Raw genomic sequence first — 25,789 nt, 5'->3', positions numbered from 1 at the left:
TAGCCCATGTACTGTCTGTCCTTCACTACTTACTACCACCAGCCTCTGCCACCCCAGGGCCTGGGGTGTGTGGGGGGCAGTGTGGGCTGCTGTGGATGGGCTGTGGGTGCCCTAGAAGGGGAGGTTGCCCACCTCTTCAGGCTGTCCCTGTGGCAGCAGGGAAATCCCAGGGTGGCTGCTTGAGGCTGCCCTAGAGAAGTGTTGTCATCCCAGACGGGTTTGTTTTCTACCACTGGGGCAGGGAGCACAGGCACGGACATAACACAGCTCCTCTCACCAAAAGTCTTTGGTTTTTATTTACACATTGGACAAAGAAAAGACCGGTTCTCTTCCTTTGGTGACCTGTAACAAAAATACATTCATCTTGTCTTGATCTGATTATGATGTGGATACTTGGTTTGTCAATATCCAAACATCTTGGATGTCAATATCCTAACATCTTCATCCAAGACCACACAAACAACACATCACGTTTTCCAATTGCCCTCCTCTCAGGATGTTCTGTATACTAAATCATAAAGAAAATAAATCTTTCTTCCTGACTCCTGTGCTTGAACCTTTCATAGCAGCTTTTCCATCAGCCCAGGACCAGGGCATGAGGTGGCCTGGCCTGTGCAGCTCTATTAATGCATAAGAATCATTAAACTGGTTATGCAACCATCAGAAGCTGTATACACATATACATACATATTATATATATATATAGCATTTTTTCTATAAATAAAAATTATGTTAAATAGCAGGGTATTATTTTGTATCTCAAAACTTTTTGCAACAGGAAACCCACTCTGAACATCTTCACCATCATTTACAGCAGGCATGGAGACCGGAGCAGTGTCCTCTAGTCCCTGACAGAGCCGCTTTCTGAGGGCAGCCCTTCAGACTTCCTCCACTGTGCCAGGCGCTGCTTGAACCATTTCTGGAGGGAAAAAACGAAACAAAACACAACTGAGTGCACTGGGCTGAGTGTTCCTGGGTGGGTCAGAGGCAGCAGGACAGCCCTGTGTTCAGCTCTGGTGAGGCCGCACCTCGAGCACTGTGTTCAGCTTTGGGCCCCTCACTACCAGAAGGACATCGAGGCCCTGGAGCGTGTCCAGAGCAGGGCTATGAAGCTGGTGAAGGGCCTGGAGCACAAGTCCTGTGAGGAGCGGCTGAGGGAGCTGGAGGTGTTTGGTCTGGAGAAGAGGAGGCTCAGGGGAGACTTCATTGCTCTCTGCAGCTACCTGAAGGGAAGGTGTGGGGAGCTGGGGGTTGGCCTCTTCTCACAGGTAACTAGCGATAGGACCAGAGGAAATGGCCTCAAGTTGCCCCAGGGGAGGTTTAGGTTGGAAATGAGGAGACATTTCTTCTCAGAAAGAGCAGTCAGGCATTGGGACGGGTTGCCCAGGGAAGTGGTGGAGTCACTGTCCCTGGGGGTGTTCAGGGAAAGGTTGGACATGCTGCTTGGGGACATGGCTTAGTGGGTGACATTGGTGGTAAGGAGACAGTTGGACCTGATGATCTTTGATTTTTTTTCCAACCTTTATGATTCTATGATTCTCTGCTGACCAAACAGTCTTATCACCTATGTGTGCATTTCTTTCAAGCTTTGCTCATTCCAGACCTTGACAACCTGGATGAGTTCTCATTTTATTGCTATGAATCCACATTTTTCTTGCAAGCAGAGTAAGAGACTGGCTAAGCAGCTACTGGATGACATCTGTTTAAGTGGATGGAGCACTGAAGCAATCACCACAGGTCCAAAAATAACAGAACCAAAAGTTAACCTGCTTCAGAAAGGATGAGAGGGAAACATAGTGGCTCTCTGCAGACTTAAGGACAAATGGATTTTTTAAATGGGTTAAAAGTTATCTTAGTCTTCAAGTAATATGAATGGCTATGTTATTCTATAGTGACTTGGCATCCCTAAACCAGTTCCAAGATCTGCTGATGCTACTTCAATGCAGCTGCAATTTGAAATGCTGGATAAAATGGGGGTAGATAAAGAAAGCCACGCTAGCTCCATAAGAAGAGAAGCATAACTCGTGTGTGCTGGAAGCACAGCTCGGGCTTGTTGTTGGGAATGTGCCTATGACTTCTACAACTTGCTTTGTTGCTGCTCGTTTTGTTGCTATATTTGTTCATGGCTATTTCTGAAGCTATTACAGTCACTAATGATACAAGTGTGGGGCGCAGTAGAAGTGTTTCTCTTGCACTAGTGCTGCCTTGGACCACATCCAGCCAGAAGATTGCCCATCTGATCTCCTCCCAAGAATTTCACTTCCTGTCCTAAACCACCATGTCCTGTTGACTCAGTACCTCTTTGCATTTCGTTTTTACTGGTATTAAAGCGGTTGCTATATCTGGCTGGTAAAGCACTCCAGGTGCCAGGAGGGCTGATTCTGTGTCATACGCAATACAGGCACTTTGCTGCTCACCACCCCAATCTTCATCCCGTCCCTGACGTGACCTTTATCTCCAGATATCCAGGGGCACTCTGGATTTGTGGAAGAAGAAAGGCTGATTTTAAGACATCTTCAGGCAGATTCTGGGCATATGTGGCCTGAGTTTACAACTTGCTCTAAGGGGAATAAAATGCAATGACATTTCTAAGGTGTTTCAGGGCTGCTGCCTCAAAACATCTGTACACCTGGCGCTAGACAAAAATATCAAACCAGAGCTGCGCTGCAATCTGCAGGCTGGAAGGGGCTGTTTTCCTTTGACTCCCAGCTCAGCTTGCAGGTAGCTGGCTGCGAGTCCCCGACGGTGGCAGCCTGTCTGTGCAGATGAACATTTGGAGGCCTCTGTGTCTGCTGCAGAGGCTGACAGGCCTGCCCAATGTGTGCTCTCAGGGATGCTGAACTAATTTTGCATTGCAGTGATGGGAAGCGTGCACAGCCCGAGTGTGTCCCACAGCACATCCTGCAGGCGTTGCATCTATCCTGCACCTGTTTTAAAATGATTGTATTTTCTTCCAGCTACAAAGCCAGCAGTCATGTGGGCACTTGGGACTGTCAGAAACGGGTTGGATAGAAAGGACAGCATGCACGGGTGTAAATTAATGGCCCTAGAGCCAGTGACACACAGCAGATGCCCTTGCTCTGGCTACAGGGAGCACTAGCTTGGCCTCCCGGTCCGGGCTGGGGCTGGGGCTTGGGGGCAAAGGGACCACAAGGAACCCAGCGGAGCACCAGGCTACTACGTGGAAAGCTGTGGTTGTGGGCCAAAGGGGCTGTAATTACAGGGGAAGGGGCTTTGGAGATGCAGGGGCAGGGTAGGCAGGAGGCTTGTGGAGAGCTTGTAGGGCACAGAGGCATGCAAGGGAAGCAGAGCTGGTGTTAAGGTGGGGGCGAGGGGTGCACACTCACCAGGGTCTGCTCCTCGGAAAGCCCAGTTTCCGCTGCGATGAGGCACAGCGTGGTGGGGTCTGGATGCTTGTTCACCTTGCAGAAGTTGTACTCCAGGATCTCCAGCTGCTCCTCAGTGGGAGTCACTGGCTTTTCTGCGTCCATTTCCTTCTGGGCTATGGGGCCAGGCACTGCAGAGAGAGGCCAGGGTTAGTGCCAAGACCGAGTGGACAAGAGGCCCATACTTGCTGAGCTCCACCTCAGGCATCCCAATCACCACCAGCTCCCTCTTCCCCAGCAGCCTCTGGCTGTGGCAGGGCACAACTCCCATCCCAAAGGTCTCAGCTGGGAGCCCTGTCCCCTGCCAGCAGCACCTGCCTCAGTTTCCTGTCCGTGGCAGCAATGCTCCCAGCCGAGCTGCCTCACCATCCCTAGCTGGCAGGAACTGCAGCCTCTTCTCTGCCGAGCAACCTCTGTTGGTTGCTGTATTTATAGCCGGCGTGACTCCCGCAGAGATGATTCCTGTTTACGGCCGTATTTAGGCTTGGGCGTCACTCGGGAGTGATGTCACAGCAACGAGCACGTTGGGGGTGTGTGTGTGTGTCACTTTCAAGTTAATAGTTAAAAAAAAAACCACACCATTACTTATCTTTTTATCTTTTGGGACAGGGGATGGTGTCTGGCATCCAGCCTAGTGATTTTGTTTTTTCTTTTCTCCCCAGCCACCAGGCAAAATTGCGCAGGGGAATCACGAATTAAAGGATGCAGGATCTGTTCGGAGCATGGGCTTGGGCACAGCAATCACTCTGTTTTCCCTCCTGGTCCTCTTCCCAGCAGCATGGCAAGACAGAACTGGAGAAGAGCAGGTGAGCTGCTTTGTTTTTACTAATATTTAATGCTGTCGTGCATGGGGCTATACAGTCAGTCACGTTGTTCCTGAGTATCACTGGACTGTTTTTCAGTGTTCAAGTAAGGGGTCAGTCTTTGGAGGACCATACCACACGTGTCTGTGCCCAAGCAGTCACAAAATTTGCCAAGCGTTGCACAAATTTCTGGCAGGCTTGGCACAAAAGCACAAGCAAAATGAGTCACATCTCGGGTAAGTCCCACACCCCTCTTCTGCAGGGCTCCAGGTTTGCTCCCAGGTGGCAGAGGGTCAAGCCTGCCAATTCGGTCAACTAAAACAAAAGGACACATAAGACTCTTGACAGTGAACTGCCTCGGTGTTTCCGAAACTAAACTGTGGGTGGTGGCAGGGGAGGAGCTGGATTCAGAAATGTGGCTTTTCTTGATCTGTTCTGCTTTCTGAGTCACCCAGCCTGTGTCTGTCGGGTGGGCTGGCTGGTGTTGCTGGCTCCCCAGTGCTGCCAGGAGCCCTTGGCCTGCTGTGGGTCTCCTCTGGACCACCTGCCTCTATGTCACAACCCAGCTGCTCTTTCTCTTTCTCTCTGGGGATGTGGCCTAAATGCCTCCATCGTACTGCACCCCTGTTGCGCACCATTACACATGACTGTTGTCCCAGCTGAAGGATTGCCATAACCCACCCTGTAGCCTGGGGTGTACCGAATGCCTCAGGGCTCTCACTTTCTGGCAGCACTGCTGGGATAGGGCTAAGGTCCAAAACTGCTTTGCAGCTTGCAGGGAGCCAGCTGTCCTAGTCACAAGGGGCTGGGAGATCCCCGCAAACTAAATGCTCCACTGAGCCTTATCTGCAAGAAGATGCTTTGACTAATAACAGGATCTCCTGGCACTCACATAGGGTTAAAAAGACCAGAGTTGCTTATGAAACAGCCCACTCTTCTTAAGTCACTTGGTAAATACTGATTGTAACACGGTGGTTGCATAAGGTCGGAGCTCCTTTCAGTGCGATGGAGCGCGCTGGAAAACGGCATCGCTCACCATCAGGAAGAGCCCAGGACGAGATCACCCCTAGCACCCAGGCACCGCAGGCTGAGCTCTCCTCCTCCGCAGACTGCTGCAGCCACCGGCCTGTTGCAGCAGCTGGACGGGCTCTCCTGCCACGGACTCGGTTCAGAGGTGTCCGTACGGGGTGAGGTCAGGCATCACGCATCTAGCCTGGGTTCCCAGCAGCAGCAGGGCCCAGTGGTTCATAAATCACCGTCTGCAGCCTGCTCCATTAACATGCATTAATGCGCGTGCATGGATTTGCATAGGAAACACGCGCCTCGTAACTCTCCCTTTTCATCTTTGTGGCTGCTTCTGTTTCTGATAATCCCCAGGTTCCTGAGGCGTTTTCCCATAGGGCACAGATCTTCTACCTGCTGGCAGCTCAGGGTGCCCTGGCACATGGAATAGGATACCTGTTTTTTTTTGTTGTTGTTTTTTTTGTCTTATCCCCTGTCTACCCTTGCTCTGGAGGGAGAAGCTTTGCTGCTTCTCGAGACTGTGAGATGGCATCCGTAAAAGGTCAACATCCTGCAGGTCCTGGAGGGCTCTGCGGGTCTTCTCACCCTGCTCCCCTGGGGCCCAGAGGTTTTCAGAGGCCACGTGTGGCACCCTGCACAACACCTTTTTGCTAAAAACAGGCAGTATGTGACAGGACTGGAGTACACCAAGAGTTCCTAAATATCCTTGTTGGCCTCACCTGGACCCCTAGACCCATTGAAGCCCAGGCCCTGGCTTGGAGCCTGGCCTTCAGGCTGTACAGGACCATTCCCTTGTCCAGGAATGATGTTTTTCTTGCTTACATTTCTTAAAACCTGGCAGAAATATGGAGAACTGTGACTGTTTTGCTTATCTGCTGGAAAGCACCTCTGCTAGCTTTTTTTTTTCTGCCTAATTTTTGCAGGCTTTGGAAAAAAACGGCCTTTTCTAGCATAAAGGATGCAAGCTACCTATGCAGCTCTCAGAAAAGCTGGGGTACTGCAGTGCTTGTTGAGATCTGTGAACAGTCCCATGCCTAACGTTGTCTTCCCTCGGCAGCACAAGCTTGGGTTTGGTGGCAGAGGGTGACACACCCAGGCAGAAATGGTGGTTCCAGCAACACAGTGAAACCACAGCACCAAAACAAAAAGTGTCTGCAGCTACAGAGCCCTGGGGAAGTCACACTTCATTCTGACCATCTTGGTTTTAGGAAAGGCAATGTGACAGCAGCCACCAGCTGAAGCTCACAAGGGATCTGTGGTTGCAGATGGCTATAACCAGCGCTGCTGTGTGCATGGAGACCGTGTGGGGAGCACCTGGTTGTCTTAGCATGGCTGGTGGGTTATTTAAATGTACCTCTACATCCACCTTGTAGGGAACTGATGACAAGCAATGGCCACAGGCTGCAGCAGGGGAAAATGATATTACACCCTGGGGGTACTGGCTGGGAACCCAGCTCTGGCCTGAGACAGGGGAGGGCATCAATGTTCTGCCTCCCAGTGGGGCAGCTCAACACTGCTGGTGCTTGTCAGCACCTACTGTCCTGGCAGAAAGCAGCCACTTTTCTAGAAAAGAGATGATCTGTTTGCTCAGCTTTGCTTTTTTTGAAAGCCATGCACAATAGCTGTCTGGCTGCACAGCTTTCCAACCATTTACTGCACCTAAAGCCCATGGAAAACTCTCTGGTCTGAAGCTCCTCCACAGCTGATGGGACCCTGTGGCCCCTTCCCCAGTGCTCTCCCCACCGTTAGGGCTGAGAGGGGACTGGAAGCATCTGTTTGTAGCTTGCAACTATTTCCTGCCACTGCAGGGATCAAAACAGCAAGCCCTTCTCAATGCAAACAGGCTGTCCTGTCCTCTCTCGCTCTGCAAAGCTGTGTCCTGTCCCGAGCTTTGCTCTGCCTCCTGCTGAGCCAGGGCATGGTCATGGATAACATCAGCCAGCACGGCACACAGGATGAGGTGGGGCTGAAGCTTTAAAAATAAACCAGACCCCACCATAAGGAAAAAACACCTGTCATGCATCCTGTAAGCCTCCGATTCAGCCTTTTGGAAGACAATATCGGATAGGAACGGCACGAACAGTGCAGCAGCTGCTGTAGCTGACATAGGTCCCCGTGGTACACCTAGCCTGGGCTCACCCCTCTTGTGCCCCAGCCACAGGGCTTTCCCGTTACAGCCCTGCTGGGTACTGCTCCAACCTCCCCAGCTCACCCTGTCCCCCAGCCCATCCCCAGCTGCGAGTTGCCCCAGCACCCCCAGCTCAAAGCTCACACTTACCTGGAGCTGGCAGGCACCAAAAGCGCGTAAAAGAAGAAAAAACCCGCAAGTCCTCGGGTGACTGCTTAAGTAGCTGCGTGTGCGTGTGACAGGCGGGGGCCTGAAAAACCTGCCGCAAATCGCAGGAGCTCCTAGGATCTGCAGCTACTCTCTGGGCTGGTAATTCAGGTTTGGCATCTGCTCTCCTTGGCAGAGCTCAACGCATGGTTATACGTGCTCCGGGGCTCTGGGGATGGGTGGCACAGGAAGACGTCCAGGCTGGTCACCTCTGTGCTGGGGGACTGTGCCCTGCAGCGGCTGCTTGGACCTCGTGCCCAGGGGCTGCTTCCTGTGGGGTTACAGAAAGAGTGAACAAACGCTGCAGCAGCGGAAACGGTGCTCAGAAATTCATGTGCTTCAACTGCTCCTGCTTGCCTCCATGGGTCCTGCACGACTGCACCCTTGGCCAGGCTGTGCTCGGCTCCTTGCTGTGGGCAGCCCCGCTTCTGGCTTTGCTGATGGAGCGTGACAGCAGAGTCACTGTTGTGCAGGGTTTTATTCTCATCTTACTTTAGTTCCCCACAAATGGTTTGTCCAGGCTTGATGTTCCTGGCTTTAGTACATGCTGTGATTCTGCCAGGCTGGGGAGGGGCTGGATCAGGTCCTGGATCAGGTCTTGGGTCAGGTCCTGGATCAGGTCCTGGATCTAAGCTGCTGCCGCAGCCCAGGTGCCCCCAGGGGCAGGGGTCTAGCTGGGGATGGGAAGGGGCAGGACACCCCCTTTTCCCAGGGAACTTTCCTCTTCCTGATGGAAGATCAGGGGAAAAAGAAAAATCTTGGTGCTTGGGGAGGAGTTGGTTTTCTCTCAGCTCACAGACAGCTGGAAGTGGATGCTGGAAAATCAGAGAGGAGGGAGAAAGGACAGACAAGAATCACAGCGAAACACAAATATGTGTTTCAGTGGCTGAGCTTATCTGACAGAGCAAAGGAAAACTGGCACTGCATGCAGAAAGCTGTCTAGCTGGCTGGAGCTTGGGGCAGAGGGGCAGTGCTCTCTGGACAAACCCAGGCAAAAACAACAACAACAAAGCAACTGCCATATGTTTAGCAATGAGCCCAAACTGTCCTGAACTTTGAGTGGTTTTGTAGTGTGAGGGGACACGTGGGCCAAGGCATAAGTATTGCAAAGAGATCTGTGCCAAAGGGCAGAAAGACCAGCACCAGTTTTCCTAGTGGGATGATGCTGACCAAGCAAAAGTGCTTTTGCTGCTGTTACGCTGTCTGATAAACCAAGCGATGCTGTTCAGTTGCTGCTAGAGGAGGTTTTGGGGAGAAGACTTGATCCTGCATGCCTCAGGCAGGCACCCAGCCAGGGGATATGTGGTGTGTATCTGTGGTGCTAAGCAACAGCAGCACGGGTTGCGATGGGTGGAGGCAAGCAGGTTGGAAGAAATGTCTGGTGTGACACCTCGGTGGCTAGAGGAATGGGGATGTGGTCAGGTTGCAGGCCCCTGCTGCAAGATACAGCCCAAGATTTGACCCCAGTGTGCGAGGTGCAGGCAGAGACCTCGCAATGTGTGATGGCCACATGCTTGCAGTAGGTGTGGTGGGTATCGCTACCTGCCTCTGCTCGGCCCTGCCACCTGCTCTTGGTCACTTTTGGCAACAGGACAGCTGGGAAGATAGCCCAGCCCAGAGAGGTTTGCTTATGTTTTTATGCTGTCTGTTATTTTCTTCCATGCATGTGCCTCAAGCATTGCCAAATATGAGTACCTGGTCCTCAGGAACAGGAAGGACTCCTCTCTTCCCTCGTTCATTACTGTCAACAGAGAGAAAATCTCTAATGTGGAAAAAGAACCCACACCACCAACAAAAAACAAACAAACAAAAAAACCCACACCATTTTACTTAGCCTCTGAATCCAGCCCAGACTTGCACTAGGAGTACTGGCAGCAAAGTGTTTCAGGCTGAGACAAGCCGCTGTAATGCTGGGAGTCCTGCAGTGACAGCGTGAAAGTCACATCCCGAATCTGTCTGTGTCTGGATGGCAAATGCTAATGCTTTTCTGATCCTGAGATCTTTAAGGATTTCTCTTCCTGGCAGGAGATCGGAGTTCTGCTGGGGTTTGTGCCTGACCTGTTAAGAAGATATCTTGGCCCCAGAGGAAGTCCCTTTGGCAGGAGAGTAAAGGGAACAATATGCAGGGTGCCTCTAGGCCCATTGTGGAGTCTCCCTTCCTTCAGGGGAAAAAGGCAGCTAGTGTGATGCACACTTGACAATTTTGCATGACACTGTGGCATTGCAGGGAGGATTTGGCATTTGCAGTGTATGTCTGGCATCCCACTCATCTGGACTCAGCTCACAGAGGCTTGGGTATCATCCAGGCACTTGCACTACGGCAGCATGTTGGCTGGAGACACTTTGTTGGGGCAACTATACACATAGCTCATGGCTGTCCTGCTCAGATGCCCCTCTGAAGCAGTGAGGAGGCAGGATGGAAAGAAGATTAAGAGGAGAGAGGAGAAGTGACCTGTCAATCTGTCGGGAGAAGAAAGGGGTATAATTCGAGTTTCTTGAATGTCTGACTCGCCTCTTTGGCAAGCACATATCTTTCCTGATTTTTGTCACGTTTTCTTTCTTGTAAATGAGGGTTAGTACCAGCATCTCTTTTCTGGGCATCGAGCAGAGATTTTTTTTTTTTTTCCTAAGTATGCAAGTTAAAAAATGTGTGCTTTCCAGAAACTCCCTCCAACCCCTGAAAACCAACCATAAGAAAAAGACCAAAACCTTCCCTTTTCCCTGTAACATACCAATACCCAGGGAATCTGCAAAAGACATCTTCATCTTTCTTTTCCTCTTTTCTTTTTTTTTTTTTTTTTTTTTTTTTTTTAATGTGTTGGGGTTTTCTGGCTACACAGCTTTACAGAATTTGTTTGCTTCCATTCAGTTATCGCAGAATTTCCTAACCAGTAAGTACTGACTCAAAGGATAACTCTTGCAGTTGGTGAGCTGCTCTGTAGGGAGCCTTTGCTCAAAACACAAGAACTTCACTGAATCATTGATTTTTTGATCAAAAAGCTGGCAAAACAGCAGCAAGAGATGCACAGAATGGCCGTACTGAAAAAGTCTTTGCCCAGAGAAAGGATGTTTATAAGGCAATGCTGTGTCCCTAGGGCCATGCCTTCCAGGCTGTCTCCTTGCTATAGCTCTGAAGGACACCGGTCAGCTCCCATACAATTCCACCCCGACCAAAAGGGGCTTCCCAGGAGCTTTTGGCTCAGATGTAAAATGCTCAAAGCTGAGCTGGATTGCCTCTTTAGTGCATTTTCCTTTTTGTTTTAGTAGGCAAGGTTCAGCCCATCTCTCCTCAGCATCAGAACTGATTCAGGCCAGACAGATACGAATCAGACTTCCAGTGGAATCAGTGCCTTTTCTTTGTCCACTGGCTACAGCCACGCAGATGGAAACTGGGATGTTTTATTGTTCCTCCAGTTGTGCCAATAATTCTCAGAGAACAGTGTCATCTCATTGGCATTTCCATGTGCAGTCTCTGCCTGCGGTACAGTCTTTCTCCATCCTTTCCTCCCTCTTACTAACCAGATTGTTTTGAAGTGACTAAAATAGGCTCTGATACTTGCAATTCCTTGCCAGGAGGCTTTTCAACAGCCCTGCCATTGCTTGTAGGCAGAGCATGCCCTAGCATGCAGAGAGCCAGCTGGGCACCACATGTGTGAGCTGCCTCTTGTACCCAGCCCAGGAAAACACTGGCTACAGTACTGGTGATTATAAAAGCAGCGAAGAGGCAGGAGGAGACAAGCAGATCTGCTCTTTACTCCTGGAGTGCCAGAGGAATGTGAAGAGTAGCGAGTGCCCTTCCAGGGGTTCAGATGGCTGTACATTTTTTAGGAAAGAAGTCAGGGAACTGGGAAGCCTGCTGAAACCTGTCCTAGTCAGAACCTCTAGGCCAAAGCTGTCAGGTTTCCAAAGTCCCAACTCACTTAAATACAGGACGATCAAAGGACTTTATTTCTCACTGGAGCAGGGTCGTGAAGGGCTGGATGAGTGCCCCTCACTGTGGGTGTTTGCTTCAGAGCTGTGGCAGCTGCCTGACCTCCTTGTTCTCCTTGTGATGGCAGTGATGTGCAGCCAGCAGCAGCCTGGTTTCTGTCAGACCAGTCTGAGCAGGTAGCCTTGAGCCACCACAGGCTATCACCTTGCAGGTAGCCTGGGGCCACCACCTGGAGAGAGATGACCACCAGCTGCTGTGGTGTCATTACAGACATGAACGCTGGGGTGGGTGACCGTGATGTCTCCATGTGACACATCCATGGTGGCTGGGGGCACCCTTGGGGCCCATGTGGCACTTAGAGATGACCAAAGACTCCCTAGCTGGCAAGGAGGCTGCAGCTATCATCTCTGCAGCACCCCTGTGGCTGTACCCTCCTTGCCTGACCAGCCTAGCATGGCCCCTGCCCCTGCCCCCAGCTAGCAGCCTCTCCTGACATGGGGATGCAGGGACTCTGTGGGCTCCTGGGCCAGTGCAGTCTGTGCTAGGGTGGTCAGCAAACCCATACTGTTTCTTCTGGTGGCTACAGGGGAGGCTGAGACACAGGATCTGAGGCACAGCCTCATACCCTAAGTCTAAGATCCCTGACTACTGGCAGAGCATGTATGACAATTGTTGAGTGATCTCCCTGTACTTATCTCAACCCTTAAGCCCTTTTCACCGTATTTCCTCCCCCTTTCCCTTTGAAGAGGGGGAGTGAGAGAGCGGCTGTGGTGGAGCTCGGCTGCCCACCTAACACCTCCACAAAGGTTCAAGTTGAGTCCCCGGCATGGGTGTCTTCTAGACTCTCACTGGTGCCCCAGACTCACGGCCAGCTCCACACCAGAGGAGCAGAGAGCACAAGGATGGCCCTGCTCTCAGGGTCCCACAGTCCCACTGCCCCCTTCCCCTCTGCCAGGGCCCTTGCATGGTGTCAGCTCAGGCACTGCCCAGCCAGGCCTCAGGGAGAGACTGCTCCATTTGCTCACTTGTGGGCTGGAGACTCTGTGGAGCCAAAACGATGTTGTGTCCAACCCCAACACCAGCTCCGTGGAGCTGCAGAGAACCAAGAACTTTGATGAAAAAGAGGGTATGACCCTCCTGGGGACACTGAGCTGCTTTTCTTTCCCTGTTCTGGAGGGCCACCTCAGACACGTGTGGGCAGCTGCTGCGAGCTACTTGCTGCCTCTCCCTGCTCTGCACCTCTAGGCTGTGTGTGCAGGTATTACCTCCACGCAGCTTTCTCTCTGACAAACACATTTCTAGAGGGCAGTTCTTGGGAGCCATGGCTCAAGGCTCCGCTCCCCACTGCAATGGTCAGGCACAGCTCTCCTGGTCTTGGCCACTGCCCTGCCTTGACTTCAACAATGTCTCTGAAGGTGGATCCCACCTCCTAAACCCTCTTCAGCTAGTGCCAATGTGCTGTCACTGGTAATCTATGAAAAAGCAACATTCTTCATGTCCCTTGTCAGCAGCAGCTTCCTTATGCTTCCTCAGCTACAAAGTGTAAGACATTCAAGAGCTTCTCAATATTCATGCCTCTAACCTCCATTTTTAATCATTACTTCCAAGGGTTAATGCTTTTTTAATACAATTACAGAGTAAATCTCAGGCCAAAGATCCTCATTTTGTCCATTTTTCCTTTGTATCTGTGCTGATTTCAGAGACCGGGATGTGGTCCTACCAAAAAGCATTTTTTTTTTTTTTTTTTTTTTTTTTTTTCCTGAAACTGTTCAGTGTCTTTTAAGTCCTGAGCAACTTTTCACCAGTATCTTTTCAGCTGGGGGCTGCAAAGTCAGTTTCACCTTCACAGGTGCTCCACTGACCAGGCTGCCCAGGGCTCTCACTGCCATCTGCTGTACAGCACTGTGTATGTCCCACAATTTCTCCATCAAGTGACCAAAGACAGGCTTAAGGGACTTCCTTTTCTTTAGCGCTGGGTCTTTCATTAGCTACAATAAAGCAAAATGTCCATTAGCATGAGGATATATGCCAGTCCAAATATAGTAGGTCAATAGCAACATGCTTGGACCCCAGATGAGAACATGTTGGGGCTTATTGCAGTTTCTCCCAATTTTCTGCAGGAAAGCAGAAAAGCTACCTAATGGGGAAAAGATGGAACCAGATTTGTCTTGAAGGGCAGTGGTGAGAGGATGAGAGGTAACAAGTTGGAACATGAAATTTCTGTTAAATGCAAGGAAAAAATGTCACAAAAGTGACTCAGGATGTTCCACAAGAGAGGAAGAAACTGAACCCAAAGATGGATTTAAGTTTTTAATAATGTGTAGTCAGGGTCATGAGACCCCTCCTCCATTAGGGAAATAAGAAGATTAAGATTTGCAGTAGTTTAAGTACAATTTGCAACAAAATGCAATGCAAACCTATCCAATCATATCATTACACCAGTCCTGACTCCACAAATAACCTTTCTTCATTTCCATGCAAAGCAGAGCTTCCAGCACGGACAGGTGCAGCCTTAGGTTGGCTCCAGTCCTTTGTTTGTGTCTCATGAAGACCTTGATTTTTTCACAAGTGGAAATTTTCTCATTTTTTTTTTTTCCCCCCCACATAATCTGTTTGTTTCTCCTAGTACATTCCCTGAAAGGCCAGTGTCTACAGCTGTGGGCAGAGACAAAACAATCAGTTGCTAGCATTAGGCAGAACAGTTAACGCTTTCCTTGCAGAACAGGTAAAAGGGGGTTGCACTAGATGATATTCAGAGGTCCCTTCCAACCTCAACCATTCGGTTGAGCAGGCAGCATGCTCAGGTGGCCAAGAAGGCCAATGGTATCCTGGTCTGCAATAGCGTGGTCAGTAGGACTAGGGAAGTCCTTGGACTAGGGATTGTCCAGGACTAGGGGTCATCCCCTTGTACACAGCACTGGTGACACCATATCTCAAATGTTGTGTTCAGTTTTGAGCTCCTCACTATGAGAATTATATTGAGTTGCTTGAGCATGTATAGAGAAGAGGGTCTGAAGGAACTGGGATTGTTTAGTCTGGAGAAGAGGTGGCTGAGGGGACACATCATTGCTCTCCACAGCCATCTGAAAGAAGGTTGTAGCAAGGTGGGTGTTGTACTCTTTTCTCAGGTGACAAGTGATAGGATGCAAGGAAATGGCCTCAAGCTGCGCAAAGGGGAAGTTTAGGTTGGGTATTAGAAATAATTTCTTCATGTTGGTTAAGTGTTGGATCAGGCTGAATTCAGGTGGATTCGCCATCCCTGAAAGTATTTAAAAGACATGTGGACATGGCATTTAGGGACATGGTTTAGTGGTAGACTTAGTAGTGTTATGTTGTTGGTTGGACTTGATGATCTTAAGGGTCTTTTCCAACATAAATGGTTCTATGATCCCATAACTAGCCATCTGAAATGACTGTCTTCAGTCTCAGAGGCACAGGAAAACCTCCAGATCAGAAACCACAGGCTTGAAACTGAGCTGACAGAACCCAGGATGCTGTGAGCAGTCCGTGACTCACACAAGGTTTCTCCAGGCAAGGTACATGGCCACCTGTGTGTGCCCACCCTCAGGTCACACAGACTGATAGGGTGACATAAGGCAGGGCACTGACAGCAGAGATGGTCCCTTAGTCCTGTGTGCCCCAAATGGCCTCCTCCTGTTAGGTCTCCTCACAGAGAGCACTGGTCTTTCCATGTACCTCCTCCCAAGACTTGGACTCCTAAGGAGGATTGCCAGCCAGTATGTGCATAAGGGACATGCTGTTGGACACTTACTGTCCCTAGTTGAGAGGGTAGCAAACAAGGATCAATATATAAACAAATAAAAATATGAATTTCCATGTCTTTCCTAAAGCTGTGAGGCAGTGATAGGACAAGAGGAAATGGACTCAAATTGCACCAGGAGAGGTTCTGGTAGGAAATTAGGAGAAATTATGAACAGAAAAAAAAAATATCTGTAATTTACAGGTGACTCAAACACACCTTGCTGCAGAAGTTGGACATATGCCTGAGCAGCACACATATCTTGCTCTAGGATATTATGGCTTGTCCCTTTCCCTGATCCCAAGTAATTCTGTCAGCAATTGATCAGGTATGTCCTGGGGAAGCCTGTGGCCATGCTTCAAACCAGCAAGCAGTTAAAGTGGAGTATTGCAGTATTGCAACCTATATTATCCTTCCCTCATTGCCTCTTCTCCACAGCGTTGCTGCATTTCATTGTCATCACTACGAAGCAGTAAATACACCACTGACGTTACGCGAATAACGCAACCTTTGGCTGCTGTGCAGTGTGTGTGGCTAGCCAGCATTCCTCAAGAAAGCATGTCCTCCTCCCTGTGTCTTGTCTTGTTTCTTACCCTACTTGGCCAACAAAAGGCCTCGTGTGACCAGGCAGACAACTGAATGAGGGAATTGATTACTCTTAAAAAAGACCCAGATCTTTTCTCTTAGCTGCTCTGTCCCAGGGAAATACCCATTCACCCAGCTGGCTCACTAGACAGCTGACAGATGCTGGCACTAGCACGTGGAGGTTGGGCTAAATGCTTTAGGGCTAAATGTGATTCGGTTGGCTTGGGACTTCTGTTTTCTACCTGGGTATTTTTAAAGCTTCTGTCACAGCCTTGCTAGCTAAAGCATGAGTGATCCTGTGTGCTTCTTCTGCATAAAGTGAACCACTTCACTGCAGAGCAAAGAGGACAACAAAATGAAATAATGCTGAACTCTTCATTTGGCATGTAGGCAAAAATCCTGGCGGTGCCAAAGTACAAGTACCCACCCTTTCATTATGGCCTTTGGTTTGTTCTCTACCTCCACTGTTACAACCTCAGGACCCACAAAAAATATATAAAATCAAGTGTCTGTATGTCAGAATTGGCAGATTCTCTGCTAACAACTGTACACTGCTTCAGCAGAGCAGTGGCGGTGGGAAAAAATCTCAGGAATGTGCTAAAGACTATTTTTCATTCCTTCTTTCAGTGCCCTGAGATCAAACAGAGTAGCAGAATGGAGAAGAGCCCAGAGCTGTGAGAATGCGCATTCACTGGATTGTTGAGTGGACCAAAAAAAACCAACAGTGTTCCTGAAAGACTGAGATCATCCCCTCTCCGTGTTTTTCTTCTGCATCACTGAGTATCTCTTTGGTTTTCTATTTTGATCCTTTAAACCTTAACAGGACAAGAGAATGAAATATGCACATATGTATGGATTTCCTACTTTTTTTTTTTTTTTTTTTAAGTATATTTTCAGTTTTGGACCACTTTTCTTCCAACTGTTCATTTGTACTACCTGACAGTAAATCTTCAGTGAGAGAGACTTCTTTAAGATCAGGGAACTAGCACATGGTGAAAAGGAGGAAGGAAATCCCTTCTTTCTCACAGCCCAAAGACTAACTGCCAGCAAATTACCAGAAAAGCAACTCTGGGAACATTCCCCTGGCTACTTGATACAGGAACATCTCATCTCCTTGTAAGGTAAAAATCAATTATTTTCATGATGACTGAAATTGTATACAGGAACCCTGTTCTAGCGCATTATTCCATAAATGTGTCTTCTGGCTCACTGGTGCATTGCAGAGTCTAAAAGCAGTGTCAAGAGGTGATGTAACTTAATATAATTAACTGTGAAGAGTAGGCAAATATTTGTTTCCCTCCTCATGAGCCCAAACACCTGGTTATAATTTCAGAGTTTAAAAAAAAAACACTTTTTTTAAATTTTATTTTTCTTTTTTTAAGGGCACCTTAAGGGCATCCTTCTTCCTCTGTGTAAAAATGGAGGAATTCCCAACATTATCCAGCTTTTCCCCCCTTTGGGCTCAACCAGCTTATAAAAGAAAAGGTGCTACTAAGAGTTTACGGACAAACTTAGTTATAGTACAAACTTAGGAAATCTTTACCTTGGCTGATCCAGACAGATGAGTTGCTTTGCTGTCTTCTCCTATTTGACTCTGACAGGAGTATTATCTAGCTCTCAACTGATGACAATACATACAGTTGTTTTAAACTTTGATTGCAGTTGAAAAGCTACCTAACTTCCAAACACAGAAATTGCCATATTGTCCCGAGAGCTCTTAGATAAACTTAATCACTGAACTGACTTCCCATTCGCAGTCACATCATTACCACTTTGTATTTTCTAGCTGTGTTTATGTCTCCTAGCTTAAGCTTAGGGAAGGTGGGCACACTGCAGGGCAAGCATATTGATAAATTTACAGAACACCAACTTCTGCATTTAAAAAATCCCCAGGAGAGCTCTGACTCCCATGTAAGCACAAAGCTGATTTTCTGATTTTCCTTTATTCACACAAAGAAAAAAAAAATAAAATAAAATTGGAACTTCCAAAAGATTACTGGAAGGTAAGACTGTGCATGCAGATAGCTATCACAGAGCAGCCCCAAAGGTTCATAAAGGATCCACTCCTCACTTCGAGAGATGACTTTCAATCACAGATGAAGGGTGAAGGTTCAGTTCAGCTTCCCCTTTAAGGACATCTGCAGCTTCCCGAGTATCAAAAATATCTGAAGCTGGGAATGGAAGATAAGACAAAGGATTTCCAGGAAAGCCAGATCCTTCCAGGGCACAGTTTGAGGCTCGCTGAAATATTCTACAGGACCCATAAGGACACCAGACAATTACAAGACAAGTTTAACATCTCAGTCTGCTCTAGAAAGCATCACAGTAGAATTTTTCAGTACCTTTGCCTCTCTTACTGGTAAACAGGAACAGACTAAAGTAAGTAGGTACAGTTTTAGGTCAGCTTTAAACGCTTCTGTATATAATGTCAAGGAAAAAAACCAACACATCTGTGTAAATGTTAAAACAAGTGTACCAGAATCTTACAAAATTTCTCACCAATAGAAAAAGAAGCACGTCAAAAAGAGTAATTTTTTCTTAATGTAAAAGTGAGATTCAGTTACAGAGGAAAATGACTTTTTCTAAGGTTATCTAATTAAAAATGCTTTAACCAGAAACCTCTGCTGCTTCCATAAATGTTTTGAAAATGCAACTTTCAAAAATTGCTGTGAACAGCAACAAAAGTCATGAAGCTAAGACAGAACTCAATGCAATCATAACCATGTCAGTGAGTTCCACAGGTATCTGCCCACCAAAAAGAGTTATTACAAAATACTACACTGTAGTCTTTTTCAGCAAACATCTTTTGAAAAAAAAAAAAAAAAAAAAAAAAAAAAAAAAAAAAAGTTTATTCTATTCTGCCAAGTAAAATGTGTTTGACTACATACCAGGACTGTAATGACACTAATAATACAGATGAAAATAAACAGCTCCTAACAGAATATTTATGTGTACAAACGAAAGTTACTAATAGACTTCTGCTACATACACCTCTACCAAGAACGTAAAATAAAACGATTTGAAAGAAAAAAAATGCTGCCACCTAGTGAGCAATATTAAAACCCACAAGCTCATGTCTTTAGTTCTGACTAGTCTCCCACGGCATTCAGACTGTGGTTCTCTCCCTTCAGCTCTGGCTCATCGTCCAGTGCAACCCAGGACAAACACAATGACTATTTAGCAGTACAGGCTAACAAAATACTGGTAATGAAAGGGAAAAGATAAGTCCTTGTTGGGTGACCGCTAATGGCCAGCACATTTGGATAGGTGTTTTCCAGTAGACAAATTTTCAACTGCTAGCAGTATTTTTTTGAACCTTAAATGTTTCATTGAAAGCATCGTTGGTCTGATGCATTTTTATCACACCCAAGCAAACTTCAGGACATCAGTCCTGAAAGAATCTGCTAGGAATTCAAGGAGAGATGCTTTCCATCTTGTTCAAATCAGTGTTGTACTGCTTCTGGCTGAGAAAACCTGCAAACCACAAACTAGTGCCTGAAGAAAAGTGTCTGAATGTTTCCAAACCCACCACAACTAAGTTGGGAGCTGCAATCTAGCTCTTAGTGAAAATACACCCACATTTTGTGCTGGGTAACAGTGCATGAAGCCTAGTGAACATTTTGGTTACAGATTTCCTGAACATTTTTTTTTTTAAGGGGGGAGGGAGTTGGAGAGGGGTCAAGGGTATTTCCACAGGAGGAAGACTCAGGAATTTAATTGGTAAAGAAAGGCCTTGTTTTAGATCACTGAGGAACAATACCATTCATATCTATCTGACATTTCTCTGGAGTCAGGCATGTTTCTTCATGGTCTACTTCCACCAGGCTTTGAATCAGATCTCTGATCTAAGGAAGAAAATCAAGAAACTGAAATATTTGATTGAAATATTTTATTTTAACATGCAGAATATGAAAAACAGGTGTCAGGGGCAGATTTGGTGAGTTCACATACTCTTGCAATGCTGAATTATCTCTTTTAATGCAGAGAAATAGGAAGATTTAAAAATACCCCTAAGGTTTTATCTTTAAGCATTCCTATGCTGGAAGCAGTGCTCTAATGTAATTATAACTGTCAGCCTAACATGCTATTTTTTGTTTGGATTTGTTTTGTTTAGTGGTGTTTGTTTTTGTCTGAGTTTTGCAAAACAAAAAAGGCAATGCTATACACACTTTCTTCAAATACTGAAGGGACATTTCTACAGCTAAGAAGATTGGAGTTGTTAAAGTTCCTTTGCAAGCACAGTTATTTATCAAATAACCGTCATGCCATGAGTGAGATCACTCTGTCAGCGGCTCATTCCGTCAGAGATCACTCTGACAGAATGGAGACAGGCATGTGCTGTAATGTAAGGCTGAGTCTGGCCCTTTGAAAGGAATGCAGGACAATAGCATTGCTGTTTTCAAAGCACAAGTCACCAGGCTGTGGCCCCTCACCAGGCACGAGGCATGCCGTGCACCTCAGCCCAGCGAGGCCTGACAAAGGCCTTGGCTGGAGGCAGGACGAGAGCAGGCCTTGACCAGAGGTAGAGGGACTGCCAAACAACCCAAATGCCATCCGTTCAGCTTCAGAGGTGCTTAGCAGAGAGGCAGGGAGCTCCATGTGCTCGTTTGCATGACAAGGGAGGGGTCTGTGGCAGAACTGAACCCCAGCGTTGGTCCTGCAGGCAGTGGGAGGCCTGCCAGACCCGCTTCATGCTGCACGCTTTTGCACCAGTCTTCATGTTCCCCTCTAATATTCGCTGTCACTTCTACTGCAGGAAGCGACTCCAGCTCAGGTTATAAACATACTCTGGCTATGAGGTTTAAATACACTAACAGTACCTTGTTTAAACAGGCAAAGTTATTTATTAAGACAGACTACATAAAAGGTACAATTCAAAGTATTGTTTCTATTTGAACTGGCTTTGTTCCTCCCATTTTCTTCATAAGGTGCCATCTGACATATCAGCATGTTCCCCTCTTATAAATTTGGACATTCTTTTTATTTTCACTGCAAGCAAAACAAAATTATTTTAGAGGAGAAGCACCGTAACAGAGACATTTTATGAAATGGACTCTCCTATGTGCCCAGTTAAATGTAGTGATGGATTTAATTGAATCACTTATAGCAAACCTTACTGCAGAGTAACTGATGAAAAAAATTATGAATCAGACACAGAACAAATAACTTACCAGAGACAGCCTCACTTCAGGCTAATAGGAAGGCCTATAAGAACACAGTAAATCCAACTGCAAGTCTGAGATGTATCAAACCACCCGACAAAGCTTGCCACGAGGTCTGAAGTGTCCATTAAAAAGCAGTAATGCAAGTCAAATTCACAGTGTTCGAAGTGGGAACCAGGTCTAATACTGACAGAATGTCTCCCTTTCATTTCGGAGTTCGCTGCATATCCTGGTACATTTCTGCAGCCCAGACTCACTAAATTTTGCATGTCTGGTTCTTGGAATGATGGAATCTTCTTAAAGGAAATTTTAGCAAAGTCTCTGTTAGTTTGGGAACATTTTTTTTTTTTTTCGTTTTTCTTTTTTTTTTTTTTAACAAGTCCAATAAATGGTAGTTTGCAGTACTCCAATTGCAAATCTCAGTTTACCAAGTAAGTGTGGATGCAAGAAAAAAGTGATATAATGCAGACTGCCCTAGATCTTCAGTTTGTCTCTCTGTCCTAATAGAATCAAGCTATTTTACTCCTCATGAAATTCAAGTGGTTTATGATTACCCAAAGATCAGGAAAATCTGTACTAATTAGGGATCTTTTAACCAGAAGGTAGAGGAGCAACTTGGGAATATATATATATATTAAAAAAAAATCAAGCCCAGGAGATGCAAAACCTCTCCTGCAGTACCATAATGTTTTTCAGTACCTGGGGCTCTCCAGGTGCTCCCACAGACTTGCTAAAAAAGCCCATGGGCGGTACTGCCTTGGTCATCAGGGAAGTAAGTCCTTCAATGGACTTAAACAGGGGCTGGAAATGACCTGCCAGGTGACTGCTAAGAATCGCCTAAGTTAATTTAGAGCTGACTGGTTTGTAATTCACTATGGGATATGCCCATGTATCTATTTCTACATCACCAGATTATTCTATTTATCTTGGCAGCTACTGGTCATGCCGCTTGCTAAGAAGAGCAGAAAGACCTCTTTGTTCTTCCCTCTTGAGTTACGGACTGTACTCTACACTTCTTGAAGTGAAATGACCATTGCTTACGACCAAGAACCATTTTTCAAAGCTGAAATAATTCCAGTAAGACAAAGTGTTCTCTCCTTGTGCTCATGCCAAGTAAAACACTTCAAAACAGAGCTCTCCAGGCTGCACTAGAAAGACAATGAGGAGGCCAACTACTGAATTATTAAAGAAAAAAAAAAATCAAGATAGTATCTGACCACCTTGTGTCCCTTTAGATGAAAATACTTTTCTGATCATGTATAAGCCAGCAAAAGAGATGGCTAACACAAAACCCAGGTTGTGTAAGTGTTTGAAATCCTATGTTGCATATTTCACACAAAACGTGCATTTATTATAAGACATAAGCCCCATCAACTACTGCTTAAGGAATGGAGTGGAAACAAGTAGCTAATTTGCCAAGAGATCCCTGTGCACAGTGCTGTATTCAGGAATTCAGCATGCACCCCCCTGGAGCTGAGGGATCATGCCTAAAAAAACAGTATCCTACAAATGGATAAAAAAAGACTAGATCTCAAAACCCATCATTCTATTCCGAAAAATGATTGAATATCCTTTATCAGCTCAGAGAGCTGCTTTTCTGACATGCTCTTAAAAATATTCTGCAAAGGACTGCAAAGTTTATTAATAAATATGCTCGACAACTTAACTTTTCCTTATGTCTAGACTTCCTTTCCACCTACTTAGCTGTTTTGCAAATTAAATCAGTAACAACCCATCCCAGCACGTGGTGACCACCACACAGTGGTCAGCTGCTATCGGTCTCTTTGCCAGCCTTGGAGGCTCTGTTTTCATTTGTCCACGGCATGCAGCTCTTCCTTATGTCTTGAACTTTTAGCATTTCTGATGCTTTCCTCCTGACCCCTGGGAATTCTGATACTGCCCTGCATAGATCATTGTATCACATGTAATTTTGCAATTTTTGATTGTCTTTATTTCAGTATCCAATTAATTACACAAATATTAAATTATGTACTGCAGCTAAAGGAAATCCCATTTAATAGCATTCTCCAGTTTGATTACTGCTATTAAACTCCAGCATTTCAAACTGCTCTCTCTTCATCCTTTAATTTTGGTTGAAAAACTATTAGTCTTCTTATGTGAATGTCAAGTGGAGCTATCTAAAATGCCTTGTGAATGTCAAGGAGTAGAACTTCTGGTTTCTTTACTCTGCTAGGCCAGTTATCTTGCCAAAAGCCCTAAATCTTATGGGTTTAATTGGATTATTTCTGACAAATCTGTATCAGATTTGCTTATACTTTTTCTTCCCTCTGACTATCTACATGTCAATCACTTATTAACTTACTCCGTTATCATTTTTAGGTAGTAAAGTAATAGGTTCTTAACAATGTAACATGACAGCACCTCTTTTCTCCCCTTTTCACAGGTAGCACTACGTCTGCCCTTTGATTTGCTGGGGTTTCCAAACTATTCCCAAACTGTAGGTTTAACAATTGATTTGCCAATTTTCTTTCAATTTTGTTATTTGCTTGGGAGTTTGTGAAGTACTCTAGAGAAAATGTTACCGACATAAACATGATATTTAATGGCAATGTGGCACTGGGTGAATGCTACAGGCAACACCCCTCCCCATCTCCCCCTCTCCCATGATGCCCCTCCTTAAGAATTGCAAAAAATAATATTCAGTACTCCCAGATGATGCAATCCAAGCATTTCATGGTTATTGACATTTGAGAAAATGCTAAAATTACAATTAACAGACTGTGAATGACTCAAAGCCACTAATTGTTCAGTTAATTGGGATGTGAGGGTGCATGTTTTACTTGTAAAGGAAGCCAATGTGAAAGAAAGGTTAGAATTACCTGTTTGAAAGGCAGAGCACACACTCATTTGAGTAGGTCTCTCCATCGGTCCCACAAACCGGATTGTAGTCCCTTGGACATCCAGGCACACCATACATGTCGCATGCAGGCTGGAGAATACAGAGACACAGCAAGTCATACACTAGCTGAAATGGGTTTCTCTGGTCCTCCCCAGTTTAGCAGGATAATTTCTGAGAGCTTCCAAAGGATACTGGCGTATTCATGCACAGAAATGAGAGCTCAGCAAGGGGTGGGACAGCAATATAAAGTGCCACGTTATCTGTCATGCTTGTATGGGAAATTATCACTTGGCTTCTGCTGCCTAGCACAGACTGATCTGCAAGTGTGTGGCTGTGTCAGGGCACATTGACAAGTCGGTGGCATGCTAAAAATGCAGCTCCTTCCGATGTCTCGTGTCAGAAGTGGGCAGTGGACATCCCAGGAAGGATGTCTACAGAACTAGCTGATAGGAGATGGGAATTAAGAAGTGATCTCCCCATGGCAGGCATGCTGCAGCCCTGTAACAGGCAGACTGGCTGGCGCATGTGCCTTGGGGTGCTCTGCAGAGCATCTCCTGGGGTCACAGCCCCTGACAGGCACAGCCCCTCTGCAAGGAGGTCCTGGGTGGGGGTCCCGGAGGCGTGGCCTGGCTTGGCAGGGTGCTGAGGCTTCCCCCTCAGTGCCTGGGATTTAGGGGGTAGTGGCTGCAGTGCCCCGGGAGGCACACGGAGGTCTGCGGGATCTCCCTTCTCAGGGGTTAGGATTAGGGTTGGGGTTAGGGTTTAGGGGTTAGGGTTAGGGACCGGGGGGGTCTCCGGGTCCTTGCCCGCGGTCCCCAGCGCGGCGCAGGCTGCACCCACCGGCACACTCGCAGCGGCGCCGGGACGCGACAGGAGCCCTGCGGAGAGAGAAGCCGCTGTGAACGGCGCCCGGGTCCCGCCGAGATTCCCTTCGTCCCGGAACCTCCCCCCAGAGGCTCGGACAACCCGGTCTGGTCCCCACGCCCCTGGACCAGCCGCTGTCTGCCCCCGGTCCCGCTCCCCACACCCAGCCCGGTACCGCCCGGTTCCACCCGCGGCATCCCGCCAGCAACGGCTCCTGGCCGGTGCCCGGTACCAGCTCGGGCTTTCCCCTTCCCCGCCTCCGTTCATCGTGCGGGACCCTCCCCGCTCCCACGTCCCCGCAACCGAGAGCTCGCCGCCGCCCCATGTCGGTACCGGCGAGGAGAGCCGGCAGCAGGACGAGCACCGGCAGCCCCGCCGCCATCTCCGCCAACGGCAACGGAACGGGGGCGCGGCGGGGCGGGGACGCGCTGCGGGGCACCGGCACGGACCGGGGGGACTGGGGAAGAACCGGGACGGGGAGAGCGGCGGGGCTTGGCACGCCGCCCCGGCAGCACGGGGTGTCTCGGCAGTCCTAAGAGCGTCTGTTAGGTGGGGATAACATGGGCTGGCTCTGCGAAACCCGGGGGTTGGCTTCACGGAGCATAAAGGGATCCGGCCCTGGAATCGATTTTACGCGATTTCCGAAAATCTGGACTCCTTCTGAAATGGGCTGTGGTTGTGTATATGAGCTGGGGCACAGAACCCAGTGAGAGGTGATGAACCCGATAATTGATTTATATAGAACCCAATAATATTTGACGAACCCAATAATATGTGAGGAACCCAATAATATCTGATTTATATAGAACCCAATAATATTTGATGAACCCGATAATATTTGATTTATATAAAACCCACTAATATTTGATTTATATAGAACCCAATAACATTTGATGAACCCAATAATATTTGATGAACCCGATAATATTTGATTTATATAAAACCCAATAATATTTGATTTATATTGAACCCGATATTTGATTTATATAGAACCCAAAATATTTGATGAACCCAATAATATTTGATGAACCTGATATTTGATTTATATAGAACCCAATAATATTTGATGAGCCCAATAAT

At 47.2% G+C, this 25,789-nt stretch overlaps 2 protein-coding genes across 6 annotated transcripts; both read right to left on the bottom strand.

Moving 5' to 3' along the window:
- Positions 1–270: 270 nt before the first annotated feature.
- On the bottom strand, positions 271–8,042 carry HOPX (HOP homeobox). 5 transcript variants are annotated; one of them, XM_035325801.1, is made up of 3 exons: positions 7,491–8,042; positions 3,348–3,517; positions 271–919 (listed from the first exon to the last, which is right to left on the bottom strand). In XM_035325801.1, the coding sequence occupies exons 2-3, from the start codon at positions 3,489–3,491 to the stop codon at positions 842–844; spliced, it is 222 nt and encodes a 73-aa protein (XP_035181692.1). In that variant the 5' UTR covers positions 3,492–3,517; positions 7,491–8,042; the 3' UTR covers positions 271–841. The 5 variants fall into 5 exon arrangements, with proteins under 5 accessions (XP_035181692.1, XP_035181689.1, XP_035181694.1 ...); XM_035325798.1 differs by lacking the exon at positions 7,491–8,042 and adding an exon at positions 3,701–3,839; XM_035325803.1 differs by lacking the exon at positions 7,491–8,042 and adding an exon at positions 3,753–3,880 and having other exon boundaries at positions 272–919.
- Positions 8,043–20,644: 12,602 nt separating this feature from the next.
- Positions 20,645–25,157, bottom strand: SPINK2 (serine peptidase inhibitor Kazal type 2). The gene is made up of 4 exons (XM_035325804.1): positions 25,043–25,157; positions 24,686–24,723; positions 23,826–23,935; positions 20,645–20,812 (listed from the first exon to the last, which is right to left on the bottom strand). Exons 1-4 carry the CDS (start codon positions 25,089–25,091, stop codon positions 20,767–20,769), a joined length of 243 nt encoding a protein of 80 aa, XP_035181695.1. The 5' UTR covers positions 25,092–25,157; the 3' UTR covers positions 20,645–20,766.
- Positions 25,158–25,789: the final 632 nt, after the last annotated feature.

This window comes from Oxyura jamaicensis, chromosome 4 (genome assembly GCF_011077185.1).
Source record: "Oxyura jamaicensis isolate SHBP4307 breed ruddy duck chromosome 4, BPBGC_Ojam_1.0, whole genome shotgun sequence".
NCBI classification, from domain to species: domain Eukaryota; kingdom Metazoa; phylum Chordata; class Aves; order Anseriformes; family Anatidae; genus Oxyura; species Oxyura jamaicensis.
Note: the sequence above shows the minus strand (reverse complement) of the source record. Positions and strands in the feature narration are given on the sequence as shown.